General features: G+C 46.7%; 1 protein-coding gene across 1 annotated transcript in view; it reads right to left on the bottom strand.

Annotated features, from left to right (window-relative positions):
- LOC124718787 (probable cytochrome P450 304a1) overlaps nucleotides 1-24,103 on the bottom strand; it is a 104,463-nt gene that overhangs the window by 32,709 nt on the left and 47,651 nt on the right. The window contains exons 3-4 of the mRNA XM_047244395.1: nucleotides 6,054-6,217; nucleotides 696-980 (exon numbers count right to left, since the gene is read on the bottom strand). Coding sequence (XP_047100351.1) covers nucleotides 696-980; nucleotides 6,054-6,217 — 449 coding nt within the window. The remainder of the gene's footprint in view (nucleotides 1-695; nucleotides 981-6,053; nucleotides 6,218-24,103) is intronic.

Here is a 24,103-nt window from a genome sequence, read left to right as displayed (position 1 = left end):
TAATTTTTTAAATGTTAGTGTTTTGTACCATTTCCATCCCTCCAACGTGGTGCATCGTTTATGTGCTTGTGCTTGTGTGAGTTGTTAAAATTTTTAGTTTAAAGTTATATGGTGTGTTGCAGATTTGCACCAGTGTAGTCTTTCAGAGGTTGTTGTGAGCGGTCGTGACTACGGCCGTGTCAAAAGGGAGCGGCAAGGTTCTCAGCCCGAAAGCTCGTGCTGTCAAAATTGGTTCTTTCTGCCTCTGAATAAATTGTAACTTGATATTTATAGGGTGCTTTCTGATTATAATTTTAAATCTGTTTAAATCTTTAAAAAAAAAAAAAAAACGTGGGGGGGGGGGGGGGGCGGGGTGGCTTTTAGGAATTTGTTTTCAGCATTTACCCACTGGCAACTACTTCCACGCTCACATAGTGTGAATAAATGTGTAAAGGTTCTTGATGAATCGCTAGTAAATGAAGTAAATTCTTAGGAAAAGGTTTTGAAAGTAAATTCACGGTTCAGTTAGCGTTACTTTACACTAGCGACCGGGTTTGATTTGAATGCTCGCTATAGTTTGATGACATTTCTTCATCTCTTTTTCTGGAAAAGAGAGTTTTATGTCAGCATATTTCAGCCAACGGTTAATTTTCGCCTCGGGCGAAGTGCGAATCTGTTGCGGGACGCTTAACAGCCCCGGGAGGAGCCGCACTCACCTCGAGGAAGCGGCGCATCTTGTCGGAGCCCTCGGTGTGGTCGAGGTATCCGGAGAGGCGGGGGGCCAGCCACGCCAGCCAGGGGTGCAGCGTGAGGAAGCCGCCCGTGGTGTCGCTGGACTTCTGGAACTGGAGCGCGGCGCGGCCCATCTGGCGCGCCGTCTCGTCCGCCGAGCGCGGCAGCCGCGACCCCGCGTACACCGGCAGCAGGCCGTTGATGAAGGCCGGCGTCAGCACCTCCGGCAGCAGCACGCTGCTCGCGCCTGAAGACGGCCGCACCACCGCCTGCCGAAACGCCACACAGCGCCGCTTGTAGCGCAGCCGCACACACGCCCGGCGCGTTTCATTCGATAGCAGCGCGTGTAAGACAGATCTGGCCTTGTAACACCAGCCAACACGGCTGCTGACATCAGTCATAGGATAAACGTTTTTTCGTTTTGGGAAATGCACACTTTTACATTTCTGAAAATTTAAATCTAGTTCCCTATATTTACACCACTTTCAAATCTTATCAAGATCCCTCCGGTTCCAGAATGAGATTTTCACTCTGCAGCGCATTGTGCGCTGATATGAAACTTCCTGCCAGATTAAAACTAAAAAATGTGTGTGAAATCTTATTGGACATAACTGCTAAGGTCATCAGTCCCTAAGCTTACACACTCCTTCACCTAAATTATCCTAACGACAAAGACATACACCCATGCCCGAGGGAGGACTCGATCCTCCGCCGGGACCAGCCGCACAGTCCATGACTGCAGCGCCTAAGACCGCTCGGCTAATCCCGCGCGGCCAGATTAAAACTGTGTGCCGGACCTTTGCTTTCGCAGGCAAGTGCTCTACCATCTGAGCTATCCAAGCACGACTCACGCCCCGTCCTCACACCTTTAGTCCCGCCAGTGCCTCGTCTCTTATTTTCCATACTTCACAGAAGCTCTCCTGCGAACCTTGCAGAAGTAACACTAGATTTTTCACTGTGCAGCGGAGTGTGCGCTGATTCTGGAAACATCCCCCAGGCTGTGGCTAAGCCATGTCTCCCCAATATCCTTTCTTCCAGGAGTGCTAGTCCTGCAAGGTCTAAGGACATCACACACATTCATGCCCGAGGCAGGTTCAAATCAAATGGCTCTGAGCACTTTGGGACTTAACTTCTGAGGTCATCAGTCCCCTAGAACTACCGAAACCTAACTAACCTACGTACATCACACACATCCATTCCCGAGGCTGGATTCGAACCTGCGACCATAGCGGTCGCGTGGTCCAGACTGTAGTGCCTAGAACCGCTCGGCCATACCAGCCGGCCCCGACGCAGGATTCGAACCCGCGACCATAGCAGTCAGGAGCTTACCCACTCCGCGAAGCAGGACTGGCACCGTGCTGTGCAGATGTGACAGCGGGTATAATGCCGATTGTTTTGGAGCATTGTGTTCACAGCAGTCGACCCCAATGTGTTCACATATTGACCTAACTCCATCATCAATTACGACTGAAAGTGGGTACGGAACCGAGACTGGAGCGTGGATCAGTGGAAACGCATCGCCTGGTCGAATGAATCACGTTTCTTGCTGCACCAGGTCGATGTTCATGTCCGGATACGCTGTCATCCAGGCGAACTGGTGCTCAAAACATGCACTGCGTCACAGATGCACGTCGTTGAGGTCAGTATTATTCTGTTACGGACATTCACCTGAGCTTCCATGGGGCGCGTGATAGAAGGCACCACCATAGCTGTGGACTTTGTGAACATTATTGGAAAACAGCTGCATCGCTTCACACTTGATGGTTTCCTCAACGGCGATGGCATTTTTCAGCAGGATAAGCGTCCGTGTCAGAAGGCGATAATCTTGATACAGAGATTTTAGGAGCTTGCTAGTGAACTCATGTTGATTTCTTTGCCACCAAATACGCCTGATCTGGACCCGGTGAGAAACGCCTGGAATGCTATTGGGTACCATCTCTGCGCCCACGAAGCGCTGGGGAATTTCTTGATCTGCGTAGATATTTGGTGCTGCACACCTCTGGAAATCTACAGAGGACTTGCCGAATCCATGCCACGCATATTCGTCGATGTATTGCGTTCCAAATGTGAACCAACAGACTATTGAGCAAATGGTTGTAATAAGTTTCCTTTAATTTACGTCTATGGTCACAAACTTTTTGTTAAAAGATTACCAATATCGGTCTATAATGACCATCATCAGATCTGCAGCAAAAAATGGGAAAAACGTAAATACACTCGCAGATTGTCTACAGTTTAAGAACAATACATAGACCACAATGAAAAGTACTACTGTGTCCCCCCTACCCTCCATCTCTACACCCTTCATCTCCTTTCCCAATGTGGCTTCCATCAACTTCCCCTCCCGGATGATGCCCCCTCCATTTATCCCTCCTATCAACTCTGATCCTCACCCCCCCCCCTTCTTTCCTCTGTCCTTTTCCTGGGCTCCCTCTTCCCCCCTTTCCATCCTGTTTCTCCCCACCTAACCCTTCCCTACCTCCCCCCCCCCCCCCCGAGTCCTTTTGTATTCCCCTCCTCTGCCTATCCCCATTCCCTGTCGCGTCTCCGCAGCACCCCTCCCCCTCCCTCTTATGGGTCCTCATCCTCCATCGGCTCCTTCCCCCCCCCCCCTCCCCCTTCGTTTTTCCTCTCCTTTCCCCCTTTTTATTTTCCCATCATCTACCCAGGTTCCCCCCACCTGCCCTCGGCTGTGGGATGTCATATTCTCAAACTTTTTAGTGCAGTGCTCAAGTGAATGTTCAGTGTTGTTCGTCTTTCCCAAGTGTTGCTGGGTGTGAATTTTATGTCTCTTGCGAACAGAAACCAGACTGTCGCCGTGTTTTTTTTTATTGTTTGTCTATTATTTTACTTGTCTGCTTCATATGTATTTTATTAGCATCGTCATCCCTTTGTTCTATGTTTTAAGTTACACGATTTTTTCGCCATGTTACCATTTAAGTCTCCGATTTTATCGCCTGTTTTTATTATTTATTAATCTTCATCTTTTTAAAAGAAATTCTGTAGGCTGAAGAGTGGCGTACTACGCTGCTGCCATCCCGTCTCCCACTGGGGGAAATCGAAACTCAATAAAGGAAAAGAAAAAGTACTACTGATAAATACATGCATTTGTGCACCTTAAGTATGAAGGGGCATACCTGTTTTATAAAAACACTTCTAATGTACTGCAGCCATAGTGGCGTCGTCATATATAAATAATATCATATGCCCGAATCATGTTGTCAGTAGCACTACTGTTCAAAAAAAGCTGCCGTACAGTAGCCACCAGATGTCGCTAATGTCGGCATATACTAGTTTTCAGTGATTAATTGAACAGCGTAAAATGAAGGGGGACAGTAGTTGAAATCTGTAATGAGCTTATAACGTATAAAAGTCATTACAGTAATAAAAAGGAACGAAAAAGAACACGACAAAAGTGCCGCTCCTTTAGATTAAGGTTTAAAGAACACTCACAGGGCCGGGACAAAACTACATTTATCTGATACTGGTCATTCCATAGGGAGCATTGAGAATTGCATGCGTATTCTTCACAGAGTGGAAAAAGGCCGTGCTCTTAAAATGCTAGAGGAGCTTGAAATTTATAAAGCAAAAAACAAAGAACCAACAAAGCTGCTTAACTGGCAGAGCGACTTTGTTGCCAATGCCTAGTTTGCTTTGTTCGGCAATGTTTTACTCTGATTACTGCACGCCTCTGGTATATATAGTGTGTTGATAATTTTACCTAGTATTGAGTGCTTCACATATTTACTTCGTTTTCGTACGTTTTACACATGACTAATACTTTCTTGTTCCTTCTCTGTTCATTTCATAGACTGCATTAACTAGTGGGTTATGCACTGTTACGGAATTTTATCATTCTTTTCTTGCAACGGAGTGCCGCAGGGTAGGAGGGGCCCTCTGCCGGTCACGTTCCTCCAACCACTTCCCGCCTCTGCGGAATTCTGGCGTTAGCGATAACAGAGGGCTCTGATTATATGCAGCACTATGTTTTCTTTCATTGTGGCTTCTTTAGCGATTTGTTTTATGTTGTTTAATATTATCCAGTGCACTATCAAAGGTGTTTATTATTTATGTCATTATCTAGAATATTTAACAATCTTACTTTTGTCCTGTGTTTTCATTGCTTTTTGTTACTGTAATGCCTTTTATACGTTATAAGCTCATTAGAGTCTTCAACTATTGTATCTCCCCTCCCTTTATTTTCGCCGATCAATTAATTTTTGAAAACTAGTGTATGCCGATATGAGCGACATTTGGTGAACTTACAACACAAACATCTTGTGGCTACTGTACGGCAGCTTGTTTTGAACAGTAGTGCTATTGAGAACATGACTCGTGCATATGATGTTATTTTTATATATTTGACGATGCTGGAGCTGATTCTGCATTTAACATTTGACGATGCCACTATGGTTGCAGTACATTAGGACTTTATTTTTATAGAACAGGTATGCCTCTTCATACTTAAGGCGCACAAATGCATATATTTCTCAGTAGTACTTTTCATCATGGTCCATGTATTGTTTTTAAGCTGTAGACAATCTGCGAGTGTATTTATGTTTTTCCCATTTTTTGCTGCAGATCTGATGACGGTAATTATAGACCGAAACCTGTAATCTGCTAACAAAAAGTTTGTGACCGTAGAGGTAAATTAAAGGAAACTTATCGTATATACGGGTCACTGTTTTATTCGCGACAGTGTCGCAGCTTGGCAAATGGTTGTAATCGTTTGGCTCATTAATGTGTCAATGATGCCAGCTTTAGAACAATCTCTTGGAAAAATTTCTGTATACGCCCATGGGTGCAGCTTATGGCTGAAATCGAAAATATCATATCTTTAAATTGTTGGAACACTCGAGTCTCGGTCCGGCACACTGTTTTAATCTGCCAGGAAGTTTCATATCAGCGCACACTCCGCAGCAGAGTGAAAATCTCATTCTGGAAACATCCCCCAGGCCGTGGCTAAGCCATGTATCCGCAATATCCTTTCTTTCAGGAGTGCTAGTCGTGCAAGGTTCGCAGGAGAGCTTCGGTAAAGTTTGGAAGGTAGGAGACGAGGTACTCGCAGAAGTAAAGCTGTGAGGACGGGTCGTGAGTCGTGCGAAAGGCAAAGGTCCCGAGTTCGAGTCTCTGTCTGGCACACAGTTTTAATCTGTCATGAAGTTTCATATCAGCGCACACTCCGCTGCAGAGTGAAAATCTGATTCTGCTGGAACATTCATTGGCGACAGGTAGGATCTGACCGCAAAGCAACTTAAAACACTTTGGGCATCGTAACAGAGGGTCACTGCTGAGTTGCTTGCAACCAGATGGACAATGGACATGCAGGACTCCAGACGCACCTGGTCCTCGCGGCCTCCACGGATCAGCTCCACCAGGTCTCGCAGCTCCGCCGCGATCTCTGCCTCCAGCTTCTCAGAGCGGCGGCCGAACCCGAAGTCCCGCATGTTCCTCAGCGAGAAGCGCTTCTGCTCCAGCCAGCGAGGGCCCTCCGTGAAGAAGATGCCTGCGGAAAGGTGACAAAAGTGTTCGTAACCGGCGTCCTGGACGTTAGTTGTCACTAAAAAGAAAAGCTCTTAATCATTTTAGACTGCACGCTTACAAGCATCGAAGGATGTAATAAGAAAGAATTGGTTGAGAAGGTACCGAGCCATAGTTGTAGCCTGTCCCCAGTTTTCTTCACTATGGAACTTCCTGGCAGATTAAAACTGTGTGCCGAATCGAGACTCGAACTCGGGACCTTTGCCTTTCGCGGGCAAGTGATCTACCATCTGAGCTACCCAAGAACGACTCACGCCCCGTTCCCACAGTTTGGAAAGTAGGAGACGAGGTACTGGCAGAAGTAGTGGGGACGGGGCGTGAGTCGTGCTTGGGTAGTTCAGATGGTAGAGCACTTGACTGCGAAAGGCAAAGGTCCCGAGTTCGAGTCTCGGTCCGGCACATAGTTTTAATCTGCCAGGAAGTTTCATATCAGCGCACACTCCGCTGCAGTGTGAAACTCTCATTCTGGGTTTGTTCACTATGTCCACTGGGCAAGCAGTAAATGAAACTACAGAGAAATTTGGAAAGTTTATTAAAGTTCAGGGAGAAGAAGTTAAAACTCGGAAGCTTGTCGATGACATTGAAATTCTGTCAGAGAAGGAGTTGGAATACCACTTGAGTGGACTTGATAGTGTCTTAAAAATAGGTTATAAAATGAACATTAGCAAAAGTAAAACGACCGTAATAGAATGTAGTTCAATCAAATGAAGTGATGTTCAGAGAAATAGTTTAGGAAATGGGATATTAGAAGTAGTACACGAGTTCTGTTATTTCAATAGAAAAAATAACAGACAATGGACGAAGTAAAGAGGACATCAAACATACGAGGGTAATCTCAAAAGTAAGGTCTCCTATTTTTCTGTAAGTACAGAACTCTGTGTGGCAGTTGGTTACACTGTTATGAAGAATACTTCACGCGCTGTGTGTAAACATGCGCACGCCGCGCTGAGGCGCTCAGTCTTGGCTTGGCAGCCGTTGACAATGGAGCTCCCGTTGGATGTTACCGCCAAGTGCGGGTTGCGCGGCAGTTATTCGGTTTTTGAACGCAAAGGGCACTGCGCCAATTGAAATCCATCGCCAATTGACGGAAGTGTACGGTGAGTCGAGCACGGAAGTTTGCAGCTGGTCGGACCGAAATTCACGAGGAACAAGGGAGCGGGAGGCCGTCGATTTCTGAGGAGAGAGTGTTGAAGGTTGAGCAAAGCATGTGTGAATATCGGCGGATCACCCTGGATGATCTCTGCACGTTGGTTCCTGAGGTTTCCCGAAGCACCGCTCACAGAATTTTAACGGAAACATTGAACTACCGGAAGGTGTGCGCAAGATGGGTGCCACGCATGCTGACTGAGGACCACATGCGGCAACGAGTTGATGCTTCCCGTGCATTTCTTCACCACCTTCCAGCCGAACAAGACAACTTTCTGGACTCAATTGTCACGGGTGACGAAACCTGGGCATACCACTTTACACCTGAGACCAAGCAACAATCACGCCAGTGGTGACATCCTTCTTCGCCAAAGCCGCGGAAATTCAAACAAACACAGTCTGCTGGTAAAGTCGTGACAATCGTTTTTTGGGATCGGAAAGGGGGTATTGTTGGTCGACCTTATGCCCACAATGCCCACAATTAACGCTGACAGGCACTGTGACTCTGAAAAAACTCAAACGGGCAATTCAGAAGTGGAGAAGAGGAATGTTACACATTCTCCATGACAACGCTCGTCCACTCATCGCTCGGCAAACATTTACTCTCCTGCAACAGTTTCAGTGGAACATAATCACCCACCCACACTATAGTCCTCACTTGGCGCCCAGTGACTATCGCCTGTTCCCTAGGTTAAAAGAACGTTTGGCCGGAAAGCGATTCAGCTCCGACGACGAGATGAAAGAAGAGTTTCATAACTTTCTGAACAGCATGGCGGCGAGCTAGTATGACATGGGCAAAAAATGTAATGCCACAGCTTCTACAAAAATGCATCGATAGAAATGGTGATTATGTCGAAAAATAGCTAAATGTTCAAGCTGTAAGCTGTTATAAACCATTGTAGAAATAAACAGGTCTATGTACTTATAAAAAAATAGGAGAACTTACTTTTTAGATTACCCTCGTAGTTTGGCAATAGCAATAAAAGCATTTCTGAAAAAGAGAAATTTGTCAACACTGAATATGAATTTACGAGAGACTTTCGATAAGTAATGCAATACTTTTTCTTCTCGGCCAGTTTCGTCTGCAAAAGTTGTAGTTCAGCCCAGATCTCGCACCTTCCGATTTCTATCTGTTTGGCCCAGTGAAGAATGCACTCTGTGGAAAGCAGATCTATGTTGGGTGGTTATTGATGTAGCAAGATGTTAACTCTGACGTGGACCAATAGGGTACCATCATGCAGGCATGTACCCCCCAATTTAGTTGCGTAAGGCAGTCGTATTGGAGGGAGATTATAGTGAAATTGTTGGACATCATGGAATATTCCCCCTTCAGTAGCCGGCCGCGGTGGTCATGCGGTTCTAGGCGCTCAGTCCGGAACCGCGCGACTGCTACGGTCGCAGGTTCGAATCCTGCCTCGGGCATGGATGTGTGTGATGTCCTTAGGTTAGTAATGTTTAAGTAGTTCTAAGTTCTGGGGGACTGATGACCACAGATGTTAAGTCCCATAGTGCTCAGAGCCATTTGAACCCCCTTCAGTACCTACAGTTTTATGAAGTTCCGATAGGTAGCGGCGCTAAAAGGTAGCCTTCAAAATGCCGTCTGTGACGGAGGTGCGTTCCAGGCAGAGAGCTGGCATCAGTTTCTTTTGCCGGAAAACCAGAGCATCGTAGATATTCATAGGCGCTTGAAGAGTGTCTACAGGCAGTGGACAGCAGTCGCTGGGCGAGGCGTCTGTCGTCATCGTAACAAGGTCGTGCGGACCTGTCCGATCTTCAGCGTAACGGCCGGCCTCACGCAGCTGTTACTCCTGCAATGTTGAAACGTGTGGACACTCTCATTTGAGGTGATCAGCGGTTCAGAATGAGAGACCCCAATACTCAACAGGAAGAAAGATCCTTTATCATTTAGCTACAATATAGCAGGTCAGCAACTGGATGCAGTCAATTCCGTAAATTATCTGGGAGTGCGCATTAGGAGTGATTAAAAATGGAATGACCATATAAAATTAATCGTCGGTAAAGCAGATGCCAGACTGAGATTCATTGGAAGAATCCTAAGCAAATGCAGTCCGAAAACAAAGGAAGTAGGTGACAGTACACTTGTTCGCCCACTGCTTGAATACTGCTCACCGTTGTGGGATCCGTACCACATAGGGTTGATACAAGAGATAGAGAAGATCCAACGGAGAGCAGCGCGCTTCGTTACAGGATCATTTAGTAATCGCGAAAGCGTTACGGAGATGATAGATAAACTCCAGTGGAAGACTCCGCAAGAGAGACGCTCAGTAGATCGGTACGGGCTTTTGTTGAAGTTTCGAGAACATACCTTCACCGAGGAGTCAAGCAGTATATTGCTCCCTCCTACGTATCTCGCGAAGAGACCGTGAGGATAAAATCAGAGAGATTAGAGCCCACACAGAGACATACCGACTGTCTTTCTTTCCACGAACAATACGAGACTGGAATAGAAGGGAGAACCGATAGAGGTACTCAAAGTACCTTCCGCCACACACTGTCAGGTGGCTTGCGGAGTATGGATGTAGATGTAGATGTAGAATAATGCACATAGATTTCAGGTGTGCCGCGGGGGAGTATCGTAGGACCGTTGCTATGCACAATATATATAAATAACCTCGGAAGTTCACTGAGGCTTTTCGGGGATAATGCTATAGTATATGGAGAGGTTGTAAAAATGGTAAATTGTACTGAAATGCAGGAGACTCTGCAACGAATTGACACATGGTGCAGGGAATGGCAACTGAATCTCAATGTAGACAAGTGTAATTCTTTATCATTTGGCTACAATATAGCGGGTCAGCAACTGGACGCAGTTAATTCCATAAATTTTGGGAGTAGGCATTAGGAGTGATCTAAAATGAAATGACCACATATAATTAATTGTCGGTAAAGCAGATGCCAGACTGAGATTCATTGGAAGAATCCTAAGGAAATGCAGTCCGAAAACAAAGGAAGTAGGTGACAGTACACTTGTTCGCCTACTGCTTGAATACTGCTCACCGTTGTAGGATCCGTACCAGATAGGGTTGATAGAAGAGACAGAGAAGATCCAACGGAGAGCAGCGCGCTTTGTTACAGGATCATTTAGTAATCGAGAAAGCGTTACTGAGATGATAGATAAACTCCAGTGGAAGACTCTGCAAGAGGGACGCTCAGTAGCTCGGTACGGGCTTTTGTTGAAGTTTCGAGAACATACCTTCACCGAGGAGTCAAGCAGTATATTGCTCCCTCCTAGTATCTCGCGAAGAGACCATGAGGATCTTTCCACGAACAGTACGAGACTGGAATAGAAGGGAGAACCGATAGAGGTACTCGAAGTACCCTCCGCCACACACCGTCAGCTGTCTTGCGTAGTATGGATATAGGTGTAGACGTCTCTGTTGGTAGTGCAGACACACTCGTCACAAGTTGGAGTTCTCAAAGGACTTTACTTCCTTATCCTCCGTACAGCACGGATCTCGCACCTTCCGATTTATATCTGTTTGGCCCAATAACGGATGCACTCTGTGGAAAGCGGAACATCGATGTTGGGTGGTTATTGATGCAGCAAGATGTTGACCCTGACGTGGACCAGGCATGTAGGCCCTCCCAATAAAGTGACGTCAGGCAATCGCATTGGACGGAGATTATATTGAAAACTAGGGTTTTGTAGCCAAAAGAGTGGGGAATAATATGGTGAATCCTGAATAAAGCCAACCTGCTTTCGGAAAAAGATGCGTTGTATTACTTATTGCACGCCCTTTTAGCCACGAGGGTAATCCCAAAAGAAAGGTCTCCTATTTTTTTATAAGTGCATAGACCTGTTTATTTCTACAATGGTTTACATCAGTTTACAGCTTGAACATTTAGCTATTTTTCGACAGAATCACCATTTATATCGATGCATTTTTGTAGACGCTGTGGCAGTTTTTGTATGCCCATGTCATACCAGCTCGCCGCCATGCTGTCCAGAAAGTTATGAACCTCTTCTTTCACCTACTCGTCGGAGCTGAATCGCTTACCGGCCAGATGTTCTTTTAACCTAGGGAACAGGTGATAGTCACTGGGCGCCAAGTCAGGACTATAGGGTGGGTGGGTGATTATGTTCCACTGAAATTGTTGCAGGAGAGCAACGGTTCACCGAGCGATGTGTGGGCGAGCGTTGTAATGGAGAATGTGTACGCTCTTGCTCAACATTCCTCTTCTCCGGTTCTGAATTGCCCGTTTGAGTTTTTTCAGAGTCTCACAGTACCTGTCAGCGTTAATTGTGTCCCAATGGGCATAAAGTCGACCTACAAAACCACTTTCCGATCCCAAAAAACGATTGTCATCACTTTACCGGCAGGCTGTGTTTGTTTGAATTTCCGCGGCTTTGGCGGAGAAGGATGCCGCCACTGGCGTGATTGTTGCTTGGTCTCAGGTGTAAAGTGGTATGCCCATGTTTCGTCACTCGTGACAATTGACTCCAAAGCGTCGTCCTGTTCGGCTGCAAAGCGGTGAAGAAATGCGCGGGAAGCATAAACTCGTTGCCGCATGTGGGCCTCAGTCAGCATGCGGGGCACCCATCTCGCGGACACCTTCCGGTAGTTCAATGTTTCCGTTAAAGTCTGTGAGCGGTGCTTCGGGAAACCTCCGGAACCAACGTGCAGAGCTCATCCAGGGTGATCCGCCGATCTTCACGCATGCTTTGCTCGACCTTCAACACTGTCTCCTCAGAAATTGACGGTCTCCCGCTCCTTTGTTCGTCGTGAATTTCGATCTGAACAGCTACAAACTCTCTACACCACCTACGAACATTTTTTACATCCATGCACGACTCACCGTACACTTCCGTCAATTGGCGATGGATTTCAATCGGCGCAGTGCCCTTTGCGTTCAAAAACCGAATAACTGCGCGCAATTCACACTTGGCGGTAACATCCAATGGGAGCTGCATTCCCAACGGCTGCCAAGCGAAGACAGCGCCTAAGCGTGGCGTGCGCATGTTTACACACAGCGCATGAACTCTTCATAAAAGTGTGACCAACTGCCACACAAACAGAGTTCTGCACTTATAAAAAAATAGGAGAATTTACGTTTGGGATTACCCTCGTACTAGGAAGTCTTTTTTGAAGGTAGTTGTAAGAAGTGAGGACTTATATGGAAATGAAATGTCTCCGACAAACAGAAGACAAGAAGAAAAATATGGTGCTGTCGAAGAATGCTGAAGATTAGATGGGTGGATTGGATAACTAATGAAGAGGTATTGAATCGAATTGGGCGTAAAGGAAACTAAGACCCAAATTGATTAAAAGAAGAGATCGGCTGACAGAGTACTCGATGAGGCATCAAAAAATACACTCCTGGGAATGAAAAAAGAACACATTGACACCGGTGTGTCAGACCCACCATACTTGCTCTGGACACTGCGAGAGGGCTGTACAAGCAATGATCACACGCACGGCACAGCGGACACACCAGGAACCGCGGTGTTGGCCGTCGAATGGCGCTAGCTGCGCAGCATTTGTGCACCGCCGCCGTCAGTGTCAGCCAGTTTGCCGTGGCATACGGAGCTCCATCGCAGTCTTTAACACTGGTAGCATGCCGCGACAGCGTGGACGTGAACCGTATGTGCAGTTGACGGACTTTGAGCGAGGGCGTATAGTGGGCATGCGGGAGGCCGGGTGGACGTACCGCCGAATTGATCAACACGTGGGGCGTGAGGTCTCCACAGTACATCGATGTTGTCGCCAGTGGTCGGCGGAAGGTGCACGTGCCCGTCGACCTGGGACCGGACCGCAGCGACGCACGGATGCACGCCAAGACCGTAGGATCCTACGCAGTGCCGTAGGGGACCGCACCGCCACTTCCCAGCAAATTAGGGACACTGTTGCTCCTGGGGTATCGGCGAGGACCATTCGCAACCGTCTCCATGAAGCTGGGCTACGGTCCCGCACACCGTTAGGCCGTCTTCCGCTCACGCCCCAACATCGTGCAGCCCGCCTCCAGTGGTGTCGCGACAGGCGTGAATGGAGGGACGAATGGAGACGTGTCGTCTTCAGCGATGAGAGTCGCTTCTGACTTGGTGCCAATGATGGTCGTATGCGTGTTTGGCGCCATGCAGGTGAGCGCCACAATCAGGACTGCACACGACCGAGGCACACAGGGCCAACACCCGGCATCATGGTGTGGGGAGCGATCTCCTACACTGGCCGTACACAACTGGTGATCGTCGAGGGGACACTGAATAGTGCACGGTGCATCCAAACTGTCATCGAACCCATCGTTCTACCATTCCTAGACCGGCAAGGGAACTTGCTGTCCCAACAGGACAATGCACGTCCGCATGTATCCCGTGCCACCCAACGTGCTCTAGAAGGTGTAAGTCAACTACCCTGGCCAGCAAGATCTCCGGATCTGTCCCCCATCGAGCATGTTTGGGACTGGATGAAGCGTCGTCTCACGCGGTCTGCACGTCCAGCCCGAACGCTGGTCCAAACTGAGGCGCCAGGTGGAAATGGCATGGCAAGCCGTTCCACAGGACTACATCCAGCATCTCTACGATCGTCTCCATGGGAGAATAGCAGCCTGCATTGCTGCGACAGGTGGATATACACTGTACTAGTGCCGACATTGTACATGCTCTGTTGCCTGTGTCTATGTGCCTGTGGTTCTGTCAGTGTGATCATGTGATGTATCTGACCCCAGGAATGTGTCAATAAAGTTTCCCCTTCCTGGGACAATGAATTCACGGTGTTCTTATTTCAATTTCCAGGAGTGTAGTTTGGGAGGGGAGGTGGAGGGGGCTATAACCGTAGCGGGAGACCAAGGCTTGATTACAGTAAGCAGGTTCAAATGGATGTAGGTTGCAAAACTTATGCAGAGATGAAAAGTTGGACAGAGTATGGACTTGCTTGCAGGGACGCATCAAACGAGTTTTCAGACTGAAGAGCGCAACAGGGAGCAAGATATGACAATGCGCTATTTACCTTTAGAGCAGACAAATTTCAACAACTGATGGCAGGACCTAGTAGATGAAATTTAGTAGTAGGGTTGAAAATCAATTAGAATCTACATCTACATTTATAGTCCGCAAGCCACCCAACGATGTGTGGCGGAGGGCACTTTACGTGCCGCTGTCATTACCTCCCTTTCCTGTTCCAGTCGCGTCTGGTTCGCGGGAAGAACGACTGCCGGAAAGCCTCCGTCCGCTCTCGAATCTCTCTAATTTTACATTCGTGATCTCCTCGGGAGGTATATTTAGGGGGAAGCAATATATTCGATACCTCATCCAGAAACGCACCCTCTCGAGACCTGGACAGCAAGCTACACCGCGATGCAGAGCGCCTCTCTTGCAGAGTCTGCCACTTGAGTTTGCTAAACATCTTCATAACGCTATCACGCTTACCAAATAACCCTGTAACAAAACGCGCCGCTCTTCTTTGGATCTTCTCTATCTCCTCTGTCAACCCGACCTGGTACGGATCCCACTGATGAGCAATACTCAAGTATAGGTCGAACGAGTGTTTTTTAAGCCACCTCCTTTGTTGGTGGACTACATTTTCTAAGGACTCTCCCAATGAATTTAAACCTGGCATCCGCCTTACTAACAGTTAATTTTATATGATCGTTCCACTTCAAGTCGTTCCCTACGCATACTCCCAGAGTTTTTACAGAAGTAACTGCTACCAGTGTTTGTTCCGCTATCATATAATCATACAATAAAGGATCCTTCTTTCTATGTATTCGCAATACATTACATTTGTCTATGTCAAGGGTCAGTTGCACTCCCTGCACCAAGTGCCTATCCGCTGCAGATTTTCCTGCATTTCGCTGCAATTTTCTAATGCTGCAACTTCTCTGTATACTACAGCATCATCCGCGAAAAGCCGCATGGAACTTCCGACACTATGTACTAGGTCATTTATATATATTGTGAATATAGTGAATGATCTACAAATAGAAATGAAAATAGCACAAATTAACTGTAAACTAATATAAATTATATTTTGGACAACTGAAGACAGTGACAAGATGAGCTACAAACTAAATAAACAGAGAAGTAAATATGATCCGTAGTGCTTTTTTTTAAACTGATTTCAGGTGTGTTTGAAAAGAAAATCTTTCAAGCAGTATATATTACGAGTTTCGATTTGTGGTAGTGAGCAATGAAGATTTGATACATAAAATATTTAAAAAACTGCGAGTTGGGAAACTTCCTGGCAGGTTAAAACAGCAGCCCGAACCTGGATTTGAACCTGGAACCTTCCTTTTTGTGAGGACGCCAGTACTTCTTTCTCCTATGTTACAGACTTTCCAAAAGCTCCCCTGAACACCTAATGGCAGTAGCACAGCTTCAAGACATAACACATTCCGATGCAGAGTGTCTCTGACAACAACACGCGTCAGATGAACACCAGATAACATGCACCATTCAGATGGGGTGTCAGCAAATGATCTCCTGTTAGTTTCTTGATGAAATCTCCTCTGATTACCAGCCGAAGTGTGACGTTGTGTTGTCGCAACATCTCGACGAGTTTCCTGCTAGTCGTCTTCAGGTAAAGTGTCCTCTGCTGACGGCCCAACAGGTGGACCAGTTATCTGACTCTAGAATAGGGGTCAAGGCTGGTGGCGGTAAAGGGATGGCGGGTGGAGGGGATCTGGGCCTCGATTGCTTGTACTGTCTGCCTATTCCTCACCAAGACTCGACACCCATACATCCTCCATAAGGCACTCCCCACACTCTTCCATAGGCACGCGACTGTCCCACCTGTTGAACCTCTGCAGAGGAGTCTGTGGTCCAGTGACTATAGCGGAACGAACTGGACACGAACCCAACACTTTGCCTGAAGATGGTGTGCAGGAAACTCGGCGAAACGTTTCGACGACACGGCGCCACGAGTTTGCTGATAACGCGTGACGCTTTTATACATTTACAGCGCTGAGAAAGCAGGCATTGCTAATCCTATTACTTGCTCGTGTACAATCCCAGTCCACAAGTTAGTAAATAACTGTTGCAGGGCCGGCCGCAGTGGCCGAGAGGATCTAGGCGCTTCAGTCTGCAACTGCACGACCACTACGGTCGCAGGTTTGAATGCTGCCTCGGGCATGGATGTGTGTGATGTCCTTAGGTTAGTTAGGTTTAAGTAGTTCTAGGGGACTGATGGCCTCATATGTTAAGTCCCATAGTGTTCAGAGCCATTTGAACCAATTTGAACTGTAGCAAGTGACCTGTGAGGATTATAGCATATGAATTTTCGTCACTCCAGAGATGGGTGTAATGATAGTTGAAAGCCCTATCTCATCCGACAGAGGTCTCATCCGTGAACATGGGAAACTGTCTGAAATTTGGCAGTGGTGTCATGAGCCGGACAGTCTCCTGACAGAACTGGTCTCTGGATTCAAAATCATTTGGCTCCATTTATTGCAAACAATGCTTATGATAGGGATGTCATTGTTGCCCACCAGTGCTCTCCGCATTTACACATACCCTATCTGATCAAAAGTATCCGACACGTACTAGTGGACATTAATGTGTGCTGTGTCCAATCGTCGCCTTTTAGGATGGCTGGGGACACTTTCAGTGAGGTGTCTAAAAGTCTCTGTAAGAATGGTGGGCCTTTATGTCTGAAGAGTCTTTCTCATCCCAAAGCTGTTCCATTGTGTTCAGGTCGGAAATCTGGCCAGGGCATCCATTTGAGAAATGTCATTATCCAGAAACCATTGGCTCACAGATGCTGCTTTATGACAGGGTGCATTGTCATGCTGATACGAGGATGAGTCAAATGAAAACGGTAAATATTTTTTAAAATATTATTTAGTGTGTAGAAGTGGTACAAAGCTGTATCACTTTTCAACATAATCTCCCCCACACTCAATGCGAGTCCTCCAGCGCTTACAAAGTGCATAAATTCCTTTAGAAAAAAATTCTTTTGGTAGGTCGCGCAACCACTCGTGAACCACGTGGCGTACCTCTTCATCAGAACGGAACTTCTTTCCTCCCATAGCGTCTCTGAGTGGTCCAAACAATCATTTGCGGCAGGTCTGGTGAGTATGGTGGATGAGGAAGACACTCAAAATGCAGGTGTGTCATTGTTGCAACAGTTGTACGGGCAGTGTGGGGCCTTGCATTGTCATGTTGCAAATGGACACCTGCTGACAACAATGCACATCTCTTTGATTTCATTGCAGGCAGCAGATGAGTTTTTAGGAGATCTGTGTATGATGCACTGGTGGCATTGGTCCCTCTAGGCATGTATTGCTCCAAAATGACGGCTTTTTCGTCCCAAAAGGGAGTCAGCATAATCTTCCCTGCTGATGGTTCTGTTCCAAACTTCTTTGGTTTTGGTGATGAGGAATAGCGCCATTCCTCGCTCGCTCTCTTCGTTTCCGGTTGGTGGAAGTGAACCCAGGTTTCGTCCCCAGTAACGATTCTTGCAAGGAAGCCATCGCCTTTTCGTTCAAAGCGGCGAAGAAGTTCTTCACAAGCATCAACACGTCGTTCTCTCATTTCAGGAGTCAGCTGCCGTGGCACCCATCTTGCAGACACTTTGTGAAACTGCAGCACATTATGCACAATCTCCCATTTCATCTTCATCTACATCTGGGTCATACACAGTGTGATTTTCACATTTTGGCGACCTGAAGATAGACGTGCGTGGACATCGGTTTTAGTCGAATGAGGAAGTGCAAGAGTGGCCGGCCGGTGTGGCCGAGCGGTTCTAGGCGCTACAGTCTGGAACCGCGCGACCGCTACGGTCGCGGTTCGAATCCTGCCTCATGCGTGGAAGTGTGTGATGTCCTTAGGTTAGTTAGGTGTAAGTAGCTCTAAGTTCTAGGGTACTGATGACCTCCGATGTTAAGTCCCATAGTGCCCAGAGCCATTTGAACCATTTTTTACAAGAGTGGGTGCCGTTGTGGATTCGTCAGCGGCCGGCCGTGTTCTACGAAGAGGAATTGGTCGTCTCGTCTCCCAGTGGGGTACATGTCTTAACGCGTGTGATGATTGATTTTGAGTGGAACCGCGATTGGTCGTGTCGTCGCGGATTTTCGGTTTTTATTTGTCTGTCCCTTATAGAGCCAAGAATTGCAAAGTTGATTTAGCTACTTGGCAACATCCGTGTTTGTTACGAAGTAGCATGAGAAATATTAATGCACCTTAAACAGAATTTCATATTTAAAGCTGTAGGTAGCCTCTTTCTTTGAAAAATGCCGTTGTACCCAAGTAAATGTTAAGTTGCGAATAGCAAACAAGCAGCAGCCTTGTTTTGTAACTGAGAAGCCGAAGTAGGAACTTTCTTACTAATTTACTCGATTAAATTTTGCCGACGTAAGAATGAATAACACTAAGCAGCATGTTGCCGGTTTGTGATTTGCTTGTCTTTCGTTGATTTATACCTTTATTTGCTTAACAGCCTAGAGGTTTTGCTTCTACATCCAGATTTGCGTAGTGGGGCGGAGGGTACCTTGTGTACCAGTGATACGTCCCTCTGACGCTGTTCCAATCGCGAATGGTTCACAGGTAGAAATGCTGTTAGTAAGCCTCTGTGGGAACTTGAATCTCTCATTTTACACTACTGGCCATTAAAATTGCTACACCACGAAGATGACGTGCTACAGACGCGAAATTTAACCGACAGCAAGAACATGCTGTGATATGCAAATGATTAGCTTTTCAGAGCATTCACACAAGGTTGGCGGTGGTGGCGACACCTACAACGTGCTGACATACTCATACACAGACAGCAGTTGACCGGCGTTGCCTGGTGAAATGTAGTTGTCATGCCTCGTGTAAGGAGAAGAAATTTCGTACCATCACGTTTCCGACTTTGGTAAAGTTCGGATTGTACTCTATAATCATTGTGGTTTATCGTGTCGCGACATTGCTGCTCGCGTTGGTCGAGATCCAATGACAGTTAGCAGAATATGGATTCGGTGGGTTCAGGAGGGTAATACGGAACGCCGTGCTGGATCCCAACGGCCTCGTATCACTAGCAGTCGAGATGACAGGCATCTTATCCGCATGGCTGTAACGGATCGTGCAGCCACGTCTCGATACCTGAGTCAACAGATGGGGACGTTTGCAAGACAACAACCATCTGCACGAAGAGTTCGACGACGTTTGCAGCAGCATGGACTATCAGCTCGGAGACCATGGATGCGATTACCCTTGACGCTGCATCACAGACAGGAGCGGCTGCGATGGTGTACTCAACGGTGAACCTGGGTGCACGTATGGCAAAACGTCATTTTTTTTGAAGAATCCAGGTTCTGTTTACAGCATCATGATGGTCGCATCCGTGTTTGGGGACATCGCGGTGAATGCACATTGGAAGCGTGTATTCGTCATCGCCATACTGGCGTATCACCCGGCGTGATGGTATGGGGTGCCATTGGGTACACGTCTCAGTCACCTCTTGTTCGCATTGACGGCACTTTGAACAGTGGACGTTACATTTCAGATGTGTTACGACCCGTGGCTCTACCCTTCATTCGATTCCTGCGAAACCCTACATTTCAGCAGGATAATGCACTACCGCATGTTGCAGGTCCTGTACGGGCCTTTCTGGATACAGAAAATGTTCGAGTGCTGCCCTGGCCAGCACATTCGCCAGATCTCTCACTAATTAAAAACGTCTGGTCATTGGTGGCCGAGCAACTGGCTGGTCACATTACTCCAGTCACTACTCCTGATGAACTGTGGTATCGTGTTGAAGCTGCACGGGCAGCTGTACCTGTACAAGCCATGCACGCTCTGTTTGACTCAATGCCCAGGCGTATCAAGGGCGTTATTACGGAGAGAGGTGGTTGCTCTGGGTTCTGATTTCTCAGGATCTATGCACCCAAATTGCGTGAAAATGTAATCACATGTCAGTGCTAGTATAATATATTTACCCAATGAAAACCCGTTTATCATCTGCGTTTCTTCTTGGTGTAACAATTTTAACGGCCAGTAGTGTATCCTCATGGTCTTCTCGCGAGATATACTTAGGAGGAAGCTATGCATTTGTTGACTCTTTTAGTAACGTAAGATCTCGGATTTTTAACAGTGAATCACTCAGTGATGCAGATCGCCTCCGTCGCAGCGTCTTGATGTTCTTTGGGTCTTGTCCATTTCCCCTGTCAGTCCTACCTGGTACGGATCCTAGCCTGACGAGCAGTATTCAAGTATTGGTCGAATAGGCTATTGTAAACTAACTCCTTTGTGGTCGTTTTACACTTCCTGAGGATTCTTCCAGTGAATCTCACTGAGGCATCTGCATTACCTGCGATTAATTTTAAGTAGCCGTTCCACTTAAACCGCTCCGTATACATAATCCTAGATATTTTACGTATTTGACTGCTTCCAGTCGTTCTGCAATCGTGTAACCATGCAGTAATGTGTCATTCTATGTAATACATTTGTTTATATTGAGTATCAATTGCCAGTCCATGCGCCAAGCGTCGTTCTTTTTGCAGGTCTTTCTGCATTTCGCTACAATTTTCTAGCGTTGCGGCTTCTCTGTATACAACAGCATCATCCGAGAAAAGCATCATGGGATTTCAGACGTTATCCACTAGGTCATTTATATACCACACTGAAGAGCCAAAGAAACTGTTACACTTGCCTAATATCATGTAAGGCCCCGCGAGCACGTAGAAGTGCCGCAACACGACGTGGCATGGACTCGACTAATGTCTGAAGTAGTGCTGGAGGGAACTGACACCATGAATCCTGCAGGGCCGTCCATAAATCCGTAAGAATACGACGGTGTGGAGATCTCTTCTGAACAGCATGTTGCAAGGCATCCCAGATATGCTCAATGTCTGGGAAGTTTAGTGGCCAGCGGAAGTATTTAAACTCAGAAGAGTGTTACTGGAGCCACTCTGTAGCAATTCTCGACCTGTGAGTTGTCGCATTGTCCTGCTGGAATTGCCCAAGTCCGTCGAAATGCACAATGGACATGAATGGATGCAGGTGATCAGACAGGGCGCTTCCGTACGTGTCACCTGTCAGAGCCGTATCTAGACGTATCAGGGGTCCGATATCACTCCAATTGCACACGCCCCATCCCATTACAGAGCCGCCACCAGCTTGAACAGTCCCCTGCTGACATGCAGTGTCTATGATTCATGAGATTGTCTCCATATCCCTACACGTTCATCCGCCTGATACAATTTGCAAAGAGACTCGCCCGAGCAGGCAGCATGTTCCCAGTTATCACCAGTCCAACGTGGGTGTTGACGGGCCAGGCGAGGCGTAAAGCTTTATGTCGTGCGGCCATCAAGGATACACGAGTGGGCCTTCGGCTCCGAAAGCTCATATCAATGATGTTTTGTCGAATGGTTCACACGCTGACACTTGTTGATGGCCCAGCACTGAAATCTGCAGCAATTTACGGAAGGGTTGCACTTCTGCACGTTGAACGATTCTCTTCAGTCGCCGTTGGTTCCGTTCTTGCAGGATCTTTTTCTGGCCGCAGTGGTGTCGGAGATCTGATGTTTTAACAGATTCCTGATATTCACGATACACTCGTGAAATGTTGGTACGGGAAAAACCCCACTTCATCGCTACCTCGGAGATGCTGTGTGCCATCGCTCGGCGACTATAACACCATGTTCAGACACACTTAAATCTTGATAACCTGCCATTGTAGCAGCAGTAGCCGATCTAACAAGTGCGCCAGACACTTGTTGTCCTATATAGGCGTTGCCGACTGCAGCGCCGTATTCTGCCTGTTTACGTATGTCTGTATTTGAATATGCATCTCTACGCCAGTTTCTTTGGCGCTTCAGAGTAGTTCCGTCTGAAAAGTTCTTTGAGTAATCTCAGAAAATAAAGGAAACAAGAGTTACAAACAAATTCCTGGAGCATATATTGTATTCAAACATTATGAATCACCTCGAAGGGAACGATCTATTGATACATAATCAGCATGGTTTCAGAAAACATCGTTCTTGTGCTACGCAGCTAGCTCTTTATTCGCACGAAGTTATGGCCGCTATCGACAGGGGATCTCAAGTTGATTCCGTATTTCTAGATTTCCGGAAAGCTTTTGACACCATTCCTCACAAGCGACTTCTAATCAAGCTGCGGGCCTATGGGGTATCGTCTCAGTTGTACGACTGGATTCGTGATTTCCTGTCAGGAAGGCTGCAGTTCGTAGTAATAGACGGCAAATCATCGAGTAAAACTGAAGTGATATCAGGTGTTCCCCAGGGAAGCGTCCTGGGACCTCTGCTGTTCCTGATCTATATAAATCACCTGGGTGACAATCTGAGCAGTTCTCTTAGGTTGTTCGCAGATGATGCTGTAATTTACCGTCTAGTAAGGTCATCCGAAGACCGGTATCAGTTGCAAAGCGATTTAGAAAAGATTGCTGTATGGTGTGGCAGGTGGCAGATGGCAGTGGACGCTAAATAACGAAAAGTGTGAGGTGATCCACATGAGTTCCAAAAGAAATCCGTTGGAATTCGATTACTCTATGAATAGTACAATTCTCAAGTCTGTCAATGCAACTAAGTACCTGGGTGTAAAAATTACGAACAACTTCAGTTGGAAAGACCACATAGATAATATCGTGGGGAAGGCGAGCCAAAGGTTGCGTTTCATTGGCAGGACACTTAGAAGATGCAACAAGTCCACTAAAGAGACAGCTTACACTACACTCGTTCATTCTCTGTTAGAATATTGCTGCGCGGTGTGGGATCCTTACCAGGTGGGATTGACGGAGGACATCGAAAGGGTGCAGAAAAGGGCAGCTCGTTTTGTATTATCACGTAATACGGGAGAGAGTGTGGCAGATATGATACGCGAGTCGGGATGGAAGTCATTAAAGCATAGACGTTTTTCTTCGCGGCGAGATCTATTTACGAAATTTCAGTCACCAACTTTCTCTCCCGAATGCGAAAATATTTTGTTGAGCCCAACCTACATAGGTAGGAATGATCAAAATAAAATAAGAGAAATCAGAGCTCGAACAGAAAGGTTTAGGCGTTCGTTTCTCCCGCGCGCTGTTCGGAAGGGGAATGGTAGAGAGATAGTATGATTGTGGTTCGATGAACCCTCTGTCAAGAACTTACATATGAATTGCAGAGTAATCATGTAGATGTAGATGTACTGGCCTTCAAACTAATCAGTATTAGCTAACCCCAAGATTAAGACGATGTTGATCGTTTTTTTCGACAGCAGGGGCGTGATGCATGATGAACTTCTACCTGAGAGAGCTGGAGAAGATGGTGAATACCATGCCATTGGCTGTGGCTTGATGTTCGGATAGTATTGGTAGCACCCGGTCTCATTTCCCGTGATGATGCCGATATCCAACAACGCATGACCACGGTGCTTCGAGCGATGTCCAAGATTGCAAAAATTCATTTAGCTACTTGGTAATTTCAGTGACTGTTACGAAGTAGCATGAGAAATGTTAATGCACCGTAAGCAGAATTTCATATTTAAAGATGTAGGTAACCACTTTATTGAAAAACGCCGATGTAACCAAGTATATGTTAAGTTGCCAATAGCAAACAAGCAGCAGCCTTGTTTTGTAACTGAGCAGCCAGCTGATTTTCCGAAATAGGAACTTTCTTACTAATTTACTCGATTAAATTTTGCCGACGTAAGAATGAATAACACTAAGCAGCATGTTGACGGTTTGTGATTTGCTTGTCTTTCGTTGATTTATACCTGTCCCTTATAGATCCAAGAATTGCAAAGTTCATTTAGCTACTTGGCAATTTCAGTGACTGT

Source organism: Schistocerca piceifrons, chromosome 10, assembly GCF_021461385.2.
Source record: "Schistocerca piceifrons isolate TAMUIC-IGC-003096 chromosome 10, iqSchPice1.1, whole genome shotgun sequence".
Lineage (NCBI taxonomy): Eukaryota > Metazoa > Arthropoda > Insecta > Orthoptera > Acrididae > Schistocerca > Schistocerca piceifrons.
Note: the sequence above shows the minus strand (reverse complement) of the source record. Positions and strands in the feature narration are given on the sequence as shown.